General features: G+C 36.9%; 1 protein-coding gene and 1 pseudogene across 2 annotated transcripts in view; both read right to left on the reverse strand.

Moving 5' to 3' along the window:
* Positions 1–241: 241 nt before the first annotated feature.
* On the reverse strand, positions 242–1,792 carry LOC147466856 (uncharacterized; annotated as a pseudogene).
* A 9,635-nt stretch (positions 1,793–11,427) lies between these two features.
* Positions 11,428–14,215, reverse strand: part of LOC147466857 (uncharacterized) — a 4,226-nt gene continuing 1,438 nt past the window's right edge. For both annotated transcript variants that reach the window (XM_086533804.1, XM_086533805.1), the window contains exon 2: positions 11,428–14,215. This exon is cut by the window's right edge and continues 313 nt beyond it. In XM_086533804.1, the coding sequence (XP_086389930.1) occupies positions 12,809–14,215 (1,407 nt within the window). In that variant the 3' untranslated portion in view covers positions 11,428–12,808.

Genomic DNA, 14,215 nt, shown 5'->3' on the forward strand with positions numbered 1-14,215 from the left:
TCTGTTAAGAGTGTTCTGAACTCATTGCTCGTAAACTCTGTTCCATGGTCACATCTTAGGCGTTTGATATTCCCATATGGTGCTGTTTCTGCGAGATATCTTTTCATAGCTGTCACTGTATCACTCTTACTTTCAATTAGGTAAATTCTAAGAGCTCCGGAGTAGTCGTCAATAAAGGAGATGCTGTACCTGTAACCTCCTCGTGCTGGTGGGTTTACAGGACCAACTACATCACAATGGACTAAATCAAATGGCTGTTGGGCCTTTTTTCAGGTTCTCTACTACTATACTGTGTCATCCTACCAAGTGTACATGTGGTGCAGTTGAACTTATCTTTCCTAATTATATGCATTCCGTCAACAGTTGCTTCAAGTTTTTGCACATCAGCCACATTGTCATGCCCTAGGATTTTATGCCTCTCCTCTAGGGTGTGCTTGGCTTCCCTTTACATGGACTTTGTTAAACTTATCCATCTGAGAACCAGTGTGTGGCTTACCTCTACGTAGATAGAACAACTTGTTTTTCTCCACAATGTCGAATATCCTGCCATCCTTGGTAGTTAGAGTACTGCCTTTGGGCGGGAAAGTAACAGTATGTCCACTCTTGATAGCCTTCCAAACTGACATGATATCTTGTTTGAATCCTGGTATGTATAATGCATCTTTTGGTAGAATACTTCGTGAGTTGCCGTCTCGATCCTGAATGAAGTCTTTCACATCACCGACTCCTTTCACTGTTCCTTGTTGTCTTTGGCCGTCTGTCAGCTCTATGTAATGGTTTTGTGGATCACAAGACTCTTGAAATCTCAAAAACTTTGGTTCAGTTTTTTCAATATGTAAAGTGCAGCCACTGCCAATCATTAAGAAGCCTAGTTACATAGCTCAGTGTTGGTCTCCTCAACAGTACAAAACCTTGATGAGTGTGTTACATGGAAAGAATACTCCTGATTTTGTTCTTCACTTGTGTCATTTGCTGAGTTTACTGAATTACTACTCCTCTTAGGGTTCTTCACTCTACATTCACTGTTACTGTGAGTTCTAGATTTATAACAGTCACACCACTTTCTAGCATTTTGAGGATTGTTCACTCTCTGGAACTTACCACCTTTGCTGCATTTTGATGCAAAATGGCCTGGTTCACCACACTTGAAACATTTCTTCTGTTTCACTGTGCTGTTGTTGACATTCATGACACTCTCTGTGCTAGAAGTATCCTTCAGACGATCCTCTTGACTTAACAATGCTATCTTTAATTCACTGTATTGCTTTGGAGGATTACACTGACTAGCTACATCAACAAAATTTTCGTACTTTTTTGAAAGTCCATCCAGTGTTCGTACTACTATAAGAGCATCAGTAATGTGTTCATCTATTTCCCTGAGAGCAGCTACTGTCTCATCCATAGACGTAAGATATGCTGTAACACTGTCATCATCCATCCTTTTGTTTATGAATGATCTCCATAGAGCAAACAATCTGTTTTGTGTTTCTCTTAGGTAGTGTTTTCGTAGCAATGTCAATGCTTTGACTCCATCTCTCCTCGCGTCACGCTTTATCATGCCAAGTGACGTTATGTCAAGACAACCTGTTAAGTGGGCATAGATTGTTTCCTTGGCCTCTTCCAAATCATAATCATCTGGGTGTTTGCAAGCATGCTTATCAAAAGCAAGATGAAGTTTCAGAACTCGGAGAGCACCTGTGAATTTTTCTTCCCACAAATCATAATTATCTGCATTACCATCAAATTCCTTAAATCTGGGCCCATAACCTGTTAAGGTGGTGGAAGGTGTCATCTTCTATGCGTGAATTAAGGAAGTTTGGCTTGTCAATGTACAGATAATTGATGTGGGGATCAGAGAAACACAGCTACTGTGTACAAATGTTTATTCCGGGAGAAGTCCGTGGAGAGAAGAGGTTGTTTATATAATACAACCATCGTTATGTAGAAAAATGGGAAATAAGTGCACTCATTTCTGTTATAAAGACAATGGGAAACCACAAACTATTTTATTTAAACACATTGATAAGATTACATATTATAACGTTACTGGTAACAATTATACCTAAAAGATGTATTGTATATATTTTATATTGATAGTGAAATTTAGATGATATTTAGTATGTAAAACTTGTGTAATCTTATAGATTTTATGTCTTGGAAATGGTAGTGAGTTTTAAGGCCAGAACTCTAAACTGGATGATCAGGTCATGACTGCTCAAGACTAACACGTCACAGCCGACTCTCAACGAAAAAGAAAAAAAGGAGGAAGGAAGAAATCTTTAGAGAGTGTTATATTTATTATCATGAAAGATATGTATAATAAATAATTTTTGTATGCTCTGAGTTATCATGTAATTTAATATACAGAATAAGGCATGTTTAGCCTAGTTTTATTATTATGATTCCTCTTCACTCTGGCAATTTTCACTTGGTAATGTGTAAAATGCCAGAAGAAACATAAAAAACAAATAGAAAACGTATTTTGTATTCGTTATTTCAAAGAAAACTTGAAAGAGTAGAGGGGAGACACTTTCATTTTTCAACTGAGTAGAAAAACATAAAAACACGACTTTAAAAATTGTGTACGATGAATTCCAAAGGATCTTAACTTGATTAACACAGTCCTGGCATCTCTGTCTCGACTCTCTTGTTTTAAGGTCCACTCCTACCCAGATCTAAGTAAGCTTCAGGGTAGGTGTTGGGGTGGCGGAAGCTGTTTTCTTCACTGTGTTTATTAAGACAGTTTGGCTTGTCAGTGCGCAGGTAATTGATATGGGATCAGAGAGTTTCTTTGTTTATAAGCGTGTATATTCTGAGGAAGTGTTTACAGTGGTTGTTTACATTTCTTACATTTTTTTGTAAGATAGTGTATATAAAAGAAAACGTATATTTCTATGAGTAGCTAAATCAAACAGGAAGCCTTCATTGAAGTTATAATTTTAGTATAAATATAGCTGTTCCTGTCCTATCATATATATATTTTTTATTATTCTGACAAAAGAAATATTATCTTTCCCGAAAAAGCCATATAGGGTAAAGTCCTTTGTGTGTGTGTGTGTGTATGTGGTATCTAAAATGCTGAAGACATCCGATTTTTCCAATTTGAACAGAGATAGTGTCCAGGGATTCTTGACACGTTTGTCGGATGAGTGGAAGAATTCCCTCAGGGTCATTTACTGTCATTTTCCCATTATCATTCTGCCGGAAACCTCATTTTTCCTGGTTATTAGAAACAATCCTTCTATCAAGGTTGTTCAGTGGAGGAATGAGGCTTCTGACAATATCTCCTCGGTGTTGCTTTGTGAGATTCCCTCATGCGTTTATGCCAACTCCTGTGTTTATTCATTTGTTTTTGATGATTCGTTGCCATCTTTGCTGATCCCTTTTCATGTGGCAAGTATTTCTTTACAAGCACATTTGTTGAAGCTTTTTTTTTTTTTTTTTTTTTCTTTTTAATCTCTTCCATGACTTGTACTTGTTTTTAGCAATAATACGACACCTGAATCCCAATCATGGGTGGTCAGTGTTGTTTTAGATATTAATGTGCGATATAAAACATATTTTTCTTGAATCTGAAGAAAGCTATTTGTGAAAACCTTGGAATTCACACTTCTGACTGAAAATTCTTTAATTGAGCTCCAGTCTGCCTGTTCCCAAAGCTAGTTTTTTTTTTTATACACACGTTCCTCTTCAGCAGGGACTCAGTTAACCCTTGACAACACAGCAAAGTGATCTACATCTACTGGAAAGAACTCAACATTATGAATCACAATTATTACGTGCTGACAATTATTTTGAGAGAGAAGATCGCCAAGACTGTTAGGAAGATAGTCTACAGCTGCTCGGTCTAGCCACTGTGGGCGGTAGTTTGCGCAAACCAAAGGGCATCGTTTGAGTTGAGAACCACCAGGAAGAACATTCTCCATGCCATTCAGGAGCATTAACTTGCAATGGTTGTATTTGATGTATGGTTCTACAGCATACAACTATGCCGCCTCCATCCCTTTCGATCCTGTCTCTACGTCCCCAGTGATAGTATCCTTCAACCTTTCCAATTGTATCTTCTGTGTTGAGGAACGTCTCAGTGGTGATGTTTATATCTGGGTCTCCGTCAATTCCATTGGTGTTAATTCCCCAATATTTGCTCTGAGGCCTCGAACATCTGCTGATAGGATTGCTAGCTGTCTTTGTAGAGACCTTTAGAGGGGAACACTAGTATTAGGCAGAGCAGACTGGAGGTTGATAATTTGTGACATTAGCCACTGGGGGCCAGACCGTAAGCACCATTAAACCTCTTCATTGACCCAACTATGATTTATATGTCATAACAGGAGGCATCTGTTGACATCTTCCTTCTCATCTTCATTACTTACTGACTGTATGTGTATTTTCATTGCTGCGTAGCATGTATTCGTTCGCTTCCGATCCCTTCAGCTGTATATGTTAGTCGAAGCTTGAGGTAAGGAAAGTGATATATACATATATACAATATATACATATATACATACATACATATATATATATATATATATAAGGAGTAAGTAGTGAATCCCCTGAAAGTCTCTTTGTGTACCGTGGTTTCGGAAACCCATCAGGACAACCCCTTCCCCTGCCCCCCCCCCCCTCCCCTCCCCAACACCGCCTAATACCGCACGCAGCTGCTTCCATTGTCCTCTCACGCTTCTTCCCAACAGTTTTCAAGCCACGGAGAGAGAGAGAGACCTTGACTTGGCAAGTTGTTGAGACGAGTGGTTACCTACATCTCAAAAGGATAAAAGTAACATAGGTTATCCTCACCCCAATCTTGGTCCCTCTTTGGGCTCACAGCTCTTTTACAAACATTACAGCTATATGAACATACTGAATTGTATATAGTACAAAATGCGGATTAATCACAAGTATACAGAGTTAAATGTCTACATATCACGAGAGCGATATAGCAGTATAAATTATCACCCTCCCATGTCCTGAGGTCAAATAATTATATACTTGAATATGTGACTTACCTACATGTTAGCAAGGCATATATATGTTCCTAGAGGAAATAATTTATCAGAACGTCTAGAGGAGAGAGAGAGAGAGAGAGAGAGAGAGAGAGAGAAAGAAAGAGAGAGAAGAGAAAAAACAGAGATAGTGAAAGAAAGTAAATCCAATCCGCTACAAACCGGACGGAGCCCTAATCACGCATGTATTACACGTATCGACAGGGCATTTAGACCTCTTGGATCTAAGGTTGTTTCTTATGTTTTCTTCTAAAGAGATCGTTTGACACTCACAGCATAGCTTCACGACCTGGCTCTTGCTCTGGTACCCTTTGTGTTACCGTGGCATCTCGTCGACGCTAGTGCTCTCATTGCAGAATTCCAGATTGCAATAAGACACTACCTCTAGGTCGATTCTTTCCTATACTTTTTGTTCGGCATTAGGATAACTCTGTCTGCCCTCCAATACTTAGAGAGTTGCCATTCTTCTGCTAAGGACGAGTCTGATAGACCATCTCATGGCTATCATTCTAGTTCGATTTTTTATAGGAAACAATAAGCAAGTAGGGAGTCCACCTCCTTCTCGACCCTCTTAAGCCACCCTTGCCTTGTTCAATCATGTTAATTCCCGCTAGACTTACGACCTTTTTGCCCGTCATTATTCACTTACACTATGACGTAACCCATGGGTCACATCATTAAATTAGCATATGATGGAAAGCCTCTTTCTTGTGAGGAGGCTCTCACTGAGGTGGCAGTCACCTACCTCTTTCAAGTCCACAAAGGCTTCAAAATGACAATTGCCAAAGCTGAACAACTGATCCCATTTCTTTCGGCCGACGGTCAAAAATACTTAAGAATTATGGCTTCACTCCCATGCCCTCCCCCAAAACGTTCATGGCTAAAAAGATCGACAGGAAGATCCTCCCACGATCTTGCAAGTCCATCTTCCAAGAAGTATCTGCCTAGAACAATGTCATTGTATTTGACATATACAAACCTCTCGAGTCTTGTATCGTTAAGATAGGAGTCTCAGCCCCAGAAAAAAACACATAAGCTCCTACTATATGGGATCATGATGTTTAATACATCGATCCCTAATTACTTCATGGAACCTGAGTGCTTTATTCCGATAGAACAAGCAACAAACACTCATGATCATACCCACAGAAATGCTCTCATTGAAGCAGCGAAGGTCATTTCTTAGCCAGGTGCAAAGAGAGCATCAAATACTACAACAATAATGTCCCTACCTCTCCAAACTACAAACTCAAAAAGGACAAGAAGGATCCCCTGCTCACCTCCTCGTGATCCAGAAACAAAGCACAAGTCGACTGTATGCCATCAGCTAAGGATAAGGATAAGCCAGATATGCAAAGCAGATGCTATGCTCGTGCTATGACCTCTATGGTGGGCCCAGCCAGTGTCAGCATGTGCTAATTCGTGAGAGTGTGCCAACGAGTGTTGACTCTAAGTTTGAGCTTGGTCCTTATATCCACCAAGGTGTCCAACCACAGCAGTAACCGCCAGGCGACAGTAGAAACTCACGAGCTTAGATGGGGCTCGATCTACCGACTACGGGGATGTTAGGCCAGCGCACTACCACTGTACTAGCCGCCATCAGATAACGACGCCTTCATGGCCTCAAAGGAAGTCCTGGCTTCTGCTACCTTCCTCAACCACCCTCGACCTGGAGCGCCGATCAGCATAGCGCTAGATAGCTCTGACACTGCCATTGGCGCTGTCCTCCAACAGCAGCAGGGTAAGCAATGGCAACCTCTTGCTCTCTTTTCCCGAGCCTTGACACCCCGGGAGTCTTGCTATAGCCCCTTTGACATAGAACTTTTAGCAGTATACCCTGTAGTATAGACTTTCGCCAAGGATTTCCAAATTTTGACAGACCACAAGCCCTTGACCTTCGCCTTCGTTCAAGACATCGCCGCCAGTCACCTCGTGAGGAGAAACACCTTGACTGCATCTCTCAGTTCTCCACCGACATCACACATATTCCAGGGGCCATAAATCAAGCTGCCAACACCCTACCCAGGAGCGTCTGGAGTCAACATTCCCGACGACCCTGTGGACTACTGCCTCTTCAGCAAGGAACAGCAACGGGACCCTTCCATTGCTGCTCTGAAAGGAGGCCAGGCTACAATGAGTACTCCGGCATCAGGGCCAGAGAACTAAGATCCAGAGGCACACCAAATCTCCCCAACAAACTTTCCCTATTCCAGAAAACGTTTTCCACCACGTCCATATAGACATTGTTGGATCCTTGTCGGCAGATGGAGGTTTCTAGTTCATCCTGACCATGGTTTAACGCTTCACAAGATGGCCAGAGGCTACTCTCATCTGCGACATCACCGCAGCCACTGTGGCCAAGACCCCCAGTTCGAGTAGGAGCTTCTGCTCTCTCAGCCAAGCGTATATCTTTTGTTACGAGACAGTAATAACAACTTACTCTCTCTGCTGAACATAAATCTTTTATTTACAACACAGTTGCTCTCTCAGCTAAACATATACATATTTTTTACGAGACAGTAGTAACAGGCAGATGATATATATCTTTCATCTCAATATATACCTTCTACTCGGCAGAACTAATTTCTACTGTTTTTAAAATTCATTCTTACGAAGTGAAATAACATATTCTATTCGTGAGGAAATATAGATTGTTTCAAAATATCTATAGGGAAAACAATAACCGGCCCAATCTTTATAAGTAAAATAGAAACGCGATTTTTTTCGATGTTAGTGTTTCTATAACATGTGACCGTCAACTAAATGTTAATAATCGGCCTTTGTGTATTCATTTCATTTTGCATGCTCGAATATGTTCATAATAAAGAGTTGTATTCGTTTCCAGATTCATTTTGGACCTAATTCGTAAATTGTTCCCTAGCGTTGAGAAAAATGAAAATATTCGTACAGGGAAGGGATACAATACATGCCGACATGCGAACACAGGTCGGTCGGTGTAGGAGAGATAACAATTTTGATTATCATCTATGTGAAAGTATGCAAAGACTTTAATTAGAGTATGAATCTATGAATATAAAAAAGAGTCTTTATTTCATATCAGAATGACATATCGTTATATAACGGTCAAGGCAGTTAGCATATAGCTGTTTACATAGTTTACATTCAGATATTTCAGCATCATTTGTTACACTATACTTCAAGTGATATTTGTAGCTAAGTTTGATGTAGTAGTTACAATACCTATCTGTCTGTTTTTTATTTCTTTCATATTTACTATCATTATTGATATTATTATCTCTATCATCATTATCATAAACAGCATTACCATCGACACATTTATCATTATCACTTTTATTGTTATCATTATTATTGTAATCATTACTATTTACTATTATCGTCATAACAAATATCAATAATTGTATTGTAATAAATATGTTTTCATTATCTGTCTGTTTACATTATCCCTTGTCGTAAAATTATTATTATTATTACTTGTATTATCATCGTTATCTTTTTTATTATTATTATCATCACTACCATCATCATCATCATCGTTATCATTACCATCATCATCATTACCACCACCATCATCATCATCACCACCATTATCATCACCGTTATGACCGTCATCATCATCACCACTGTGTTTCGCTAATACACTATAAATATTAATTACAATTGCCGTAATACTAATTAAAATAGGTTTAGGTTAAAAACACGAATTAAGATGGCACCACTCTCTTCTAGCACCAGCAGGAAAGGAATCCTTGAGGGACGCCTGCTCACAACTCTACCAAGCGCTACCTTCAGAGAGCGATGGCACAGCAAGATGCCAACCTCCGGCTCTTAAGTGCCATTGACGAAGGACATACAACAGACTGAGGAGAGGAAGATGATCTACACCACGTGCAACGTTTGCAAATTGCATTTTCTTCTTCCATAAACTTGTAGTACTTCTATCACACTAAATATAAAGAACACAATGATCATAATGGATCTGACATTGATAAGCATATATGTGGTGAAAAGCTACATAAGATTAATTCCTTACATTTTATTAATATGAATTCACTTTCAAATAAATTCATAAAGAAATACTAAAAATCATAACGTAATGCAGTGTAATTATATTGGGCATAAAAGAATTGAGAAACTGTATAAGAAATACTAACTAGATTAGCATCGCTTAACATTAAATAATCAAATATGTTTCTGTCAGTGGCATTTAGAGTTATTGGCACTTGTAACCCAAGGTTACTTGCACTCATACTTGAGATATTGTAGAGAGAGAGAAGGGGGTAGTTGGCAGCGAGAGAAAAAGTTAGAAAGAGAGACGGGAGGGGTGAGAGAAAGAGTTAGATAGAGAGAGGGAAAGAGTTAAAGGGAGAGAAAGAGTTAAACAGAGAGAGTTAAAGAGAGAGAAAGAGTTAGACAGAGAGAGTTATAGAGAGAAACAGTTAAAAAAATAGAGAATGTGTTAGAGAGAGAGAGAGAGTATATAAGACATTCTATATAAATTCAAACTAACTAAAGACTAATGCAATAATCAGTTGTGCATCATATATCCACTTGTTTGTAGAATAACGAGAATAATCCATGAAATCTACTAAAGCTTACCCTTAAACTACGGCCTTCCGTTTTCTATACTGTTCAAGGTCGCACCATGTGAGGGGACTAAGATCGCATTTTTGTCTTTTGCAATAATAATATGTAATGCAAGAAAACTAAAGATCATCACAAAGTAAATTAAACAATTATAGCTCAATCTCTTATGAAGAAAACATTGAACTTTATCGAAGAGTAATAGGTTTTAAATATTTCGGGATACTACCATGTGCGGAACCTCGGCTCGACCACACCGCGCCACCATGATGTCCTCGCCTCTCCTCCCTCGCCGAGACTGCCTATCAGCTGGAGTCGTGGCTTGCGCCGACCACCTTTTACGGCAATCGAGTCGCACCTGGCGGGTGTCTACTAGCCGGATCTTTGGTATGCGGTCACTGCTAGGACTTACTCGACGCTCCACCCGCGATCAATACCGGATATGTATTTATATGGATGTACAATGACACAGCATATATGAACTTATTTATGTACACACACACACACACATATATATACACAAATATACACATATATATGTATAAATATAAATATATATATACATATATATGAATATATATATGTATACACACACACACACACACACACACACACACACACACACACATATATATATATATATATATATATATATATATATATATATATATATATAGATATATATATATATGTATATATATATATTATATATTTGCATATATATATATATATATATATATATATATAACATATATCATATATATACATATATATATATATATAATATATATATGATAATATATATACATATATATAATATATATATATATATATATATATATATTATATATACATACATTACAGTATATATATACATATATATCTATATATATCATATATATATATATATATAATTAATATAGTATATATATGTATATATATATATATTTATATATATATGTATATATATATATACATATATATATATATATATATATATATATATATATATATATATATATATATTATATATATACATTTATATATATATGTATATATATATAAATATATTTATATATATATATATATATAACAAATATATCTATATAATATATATATATATATATATATAACATATATATATATATGTATATATATACATTTATATATATATGTATATAAATATATATATATATATTATATATATATATATCTATATATATATGTATATATACATTTAAATATATATAGTGTATATTATACATATATATATATACATATATATAATATATATAATATATATATATATATATTATATATATACATACATATATATATAGCTTCAGTGGCGCATACTTCGATTCTTAAGATATGTTTGATTAGAAGTTGCACTAGCAAGTGCAGTCATATACGCTAACCAGATATGAGGCAATGTTGTTATTAAAGTTCTGTTTACTCATCTATAATGTCTGATTGTATGTTATGTTTTGATTGCTTCATATTTTAGTATTTCCAAGAAAATTTTGTTTTACGATATGGCATTAAGTTTTCCTCTTATGTTATCTTGTGTTATTGTATATTAATAGTACATAGGACTGAAGCAATGTAGATTTATTTGATTGAATTATTTTTTTGTTTGTTTGTTTCTTTATACATTAATTTCAGGTTGAAAGAAATTGATTACGACAAGCCTGGTGTTTTTCTGGTGACCAAGCACACAATATATACATATAGATAAATAAATAAATATATATATATATATATATATATATATATATATATTGGATAATTTTACACATTGTTTTGATTCTGAAAACCAATGCTTTATGAAACCTATGAAGTAGGATAAAAATACATAGGAAATGTTGTATTTTTATTAATATTAATATACATAGTACATGATTTTCGTTTTACATTCAATTGAATATCCTATGAATTACGAAATGTATATGAAAAATAAAGAATTACTTGAGAATTATTGTCTATGCATCCTTATTACCTAATGATAATATCAGCAATATATGTGTACAAGTGTATGTAACTCAAGAGAGCCGTCTGGTAATGCAATGGATAGCGCGCCGGCCTCGCATCCCCGTGGTCGGCAGATCGAGCCCCTGGCGATGACTGGTAAAGCTAGGCACTGCATTGGGTAAGCGCCAAGCTCAGAACGAGTCAACACTCGTCGGCACATTCTCTCACGAGTCAGCACACGCTGACACAGGTGGGCTCGCCTCAGTGCATATAAGCCCGGCAAAGCATCTGTTCCACAAATATGGCTTATCCTTAACTCGAGAATACCTCGAGATAGCAGATGAGGGATGTGGGTGGAGCTGGTGCATTGAGTGTGGGTAGACAACCTATGATAACCAATCAATCCATGGTCAGCAGCAACCTAGGGGATACTATAGGCACAAAAGATAAGCGAAAGTGGTTTTATAAAATTTCTGAAGGGTAGCATGAAAATATGCCACCAATAGGGAAGGGGTGCTTAAGGTAATAAGTTATAACCTCTCTCTCGCCCCAGCTCTGGTATATCCTCAATAGTTGAGAGCCTAGATATACTAGAAATGCTATGTCACATACTAATCAACATAAAGTTACAGCAGTTTGTTCTTGGAAATCTAAGGGAGCTACTGCTCACATATGGCCTTACAACTGCACTGCTTGGTAATCTTTTATTTACTTCTTACTCATTCAATCACCCTCCTTGCCACATCCAGAATTAATCTCTTTCATTTCAATGTCATATAAGAGTTATATTACTCTTCTAATCTAGCAGGGATAATCAACCCACTAGACAACCACAATACCTATAACTCAATAATAAAAAATCATTGCTTTTGGCCTCCCATGTTTTCTTGTAGATTCCAAAAATATACATGACTGCATTAATAGTACGATGTTGAAACATGAATGCCTCAGACTATTGTTCAATACATACACATTTATTAACACTAAGACTGTAAACTTCAAAATAATATATATGTGAGCTACCTCAACAACAAGAACCAATGACAAGGAATGAAGACAAAATTATTGTATACATACAATGCCAATGATTTCTTGCTTTGCCTATATCAATAATGGTGGATTATAATAAATTAACATATATATAGCTAAGGGTTGATCCAAACCAAACTCAACTCGGCTTTACACTTTTAATATCGACTTGTAAAACTTACATAAAGTATAAATACGGTATACTGATCGTCAATGAACTATGCTGATTATAAAGAATAGCGTTATTTCTTGAAGAAATCTTTTACCCTTGTTCTTCCCTCATACTCTGTCTTTTTCTTCTTTGGTTTACATTCCTTATGTTTCATTGAATGTTCTTCTGTTACAATGGCAATCTTTGGGGCAGAACCATCAGGAGGATCAAATATTATATAAATAGTCAAATTACAACCAATGCATACTGTAGAGAGAAGGAAAGTGTTGACATTCACAGTAAATCTTGAAGGACACAGTTCAGTGTAACACATTGGACACTCCTCTATTGCACGGCGGACAACAAGGTAGTACCCATCTGATGGAGTCTCTAGGAATGTCTTTTCAACATCCTTACTTGCCTTTGAACTATTTCTGGCTTTGGACCGTTTTTCAGCTTTTGATTTTGTCTTGAGACTCTTTAGTGTTTTGTGAGAATTTGAACTGCTTAGTGATTCAGATATGTCAGAAGAACTCTTACCTTTTGAAGCATTCTTACTAACTGAACTTTCACTAACAGTAGCAATGTTGGCTTTCGGATATAATAAACTCCCTGTAATATTGTTGCCTCCACTAGATTCACTGGACGAAGGCGAAATTTCCCTTGTCACCAATGGAGAATCACGGGCAACTTCATATTCAACTGCCTCATTTAAATGTTCAAGATTATATGATTGAGAAAGTACTAAATCACCATCTCCATTTACAAGTGAAGGTGAAGGCAAGTTAGAAGATTCATGTTCGTATGTTGGAACAGTTTCTTGTCGGAAAGAAAAGTCAGTTGCTGTTTCTGAAGCATTTATGCGCCCTTCAGAAGCTTCACTTACGTGAGAGGGCTCTCCATCCAGAAAATTCTGACATTGATTGATTGCTCTTTTCCAAGGGTCAATCATTTTCAACTTTTGTAAAGAAGAAATATATGAGGCTAATCTTCTTGAAGTGTCCCATTCAAATGGTAATTCTTGCGCTAACCTGTTAGATATATAGTCTGAAGGTTTCTTGGTAAATCTTAAAGTATGTGAACATAATGAGTTCCCCATTAAGCAATCTATCCGACTTTCCACAAAAGTTTGGCAATCAATTATCTTCCAGTTGCACCGAGTGCACTCACTCTCCCCAAAAAATAAATGCTCTTCGAAATGTGCATCTTTCACAAACACTCCACAGGTATAACATTTCAGTGATTTGGAACTCTTTCCAAGCGACAATTTCCTTCTTTTTCCTGGACCTTTCGAAGTAGTTGTCACACCCTTGGATAATGTTCCTTTCTTCTGCAAGCTACAGTTGCTATAATTTTCCTTCTCAAAAACAGTATCCAGTCTAACTCGAGCTTTTAATGCTTGGCCTGCTTCCAATTCCTGGTGTACACTTCTTTCACGGTGCTTTTCAACACTATCGAATCTGCTCCGTTTCTTGGACGGTGGTCTTGGCTCCTGAAT

Source organism: Penaeus japonicus, unplaced genomic scaffold (genome assembly GCF_977035675.1).
Source record: "Penaeus japonicus unplaced genomic scaffold, GWHDUDI00000001_assembly GWHDUDI00000040, whole genome shotgun sequence".
In the NCBI taxonomy this organism is placed as follows: domain Eukaryota; kingdom Metazoa; phylum Arthropoda; class Malacostraca; order Decapoda; family Penaeidae; genus Penaeus; species Penaeus japonicus.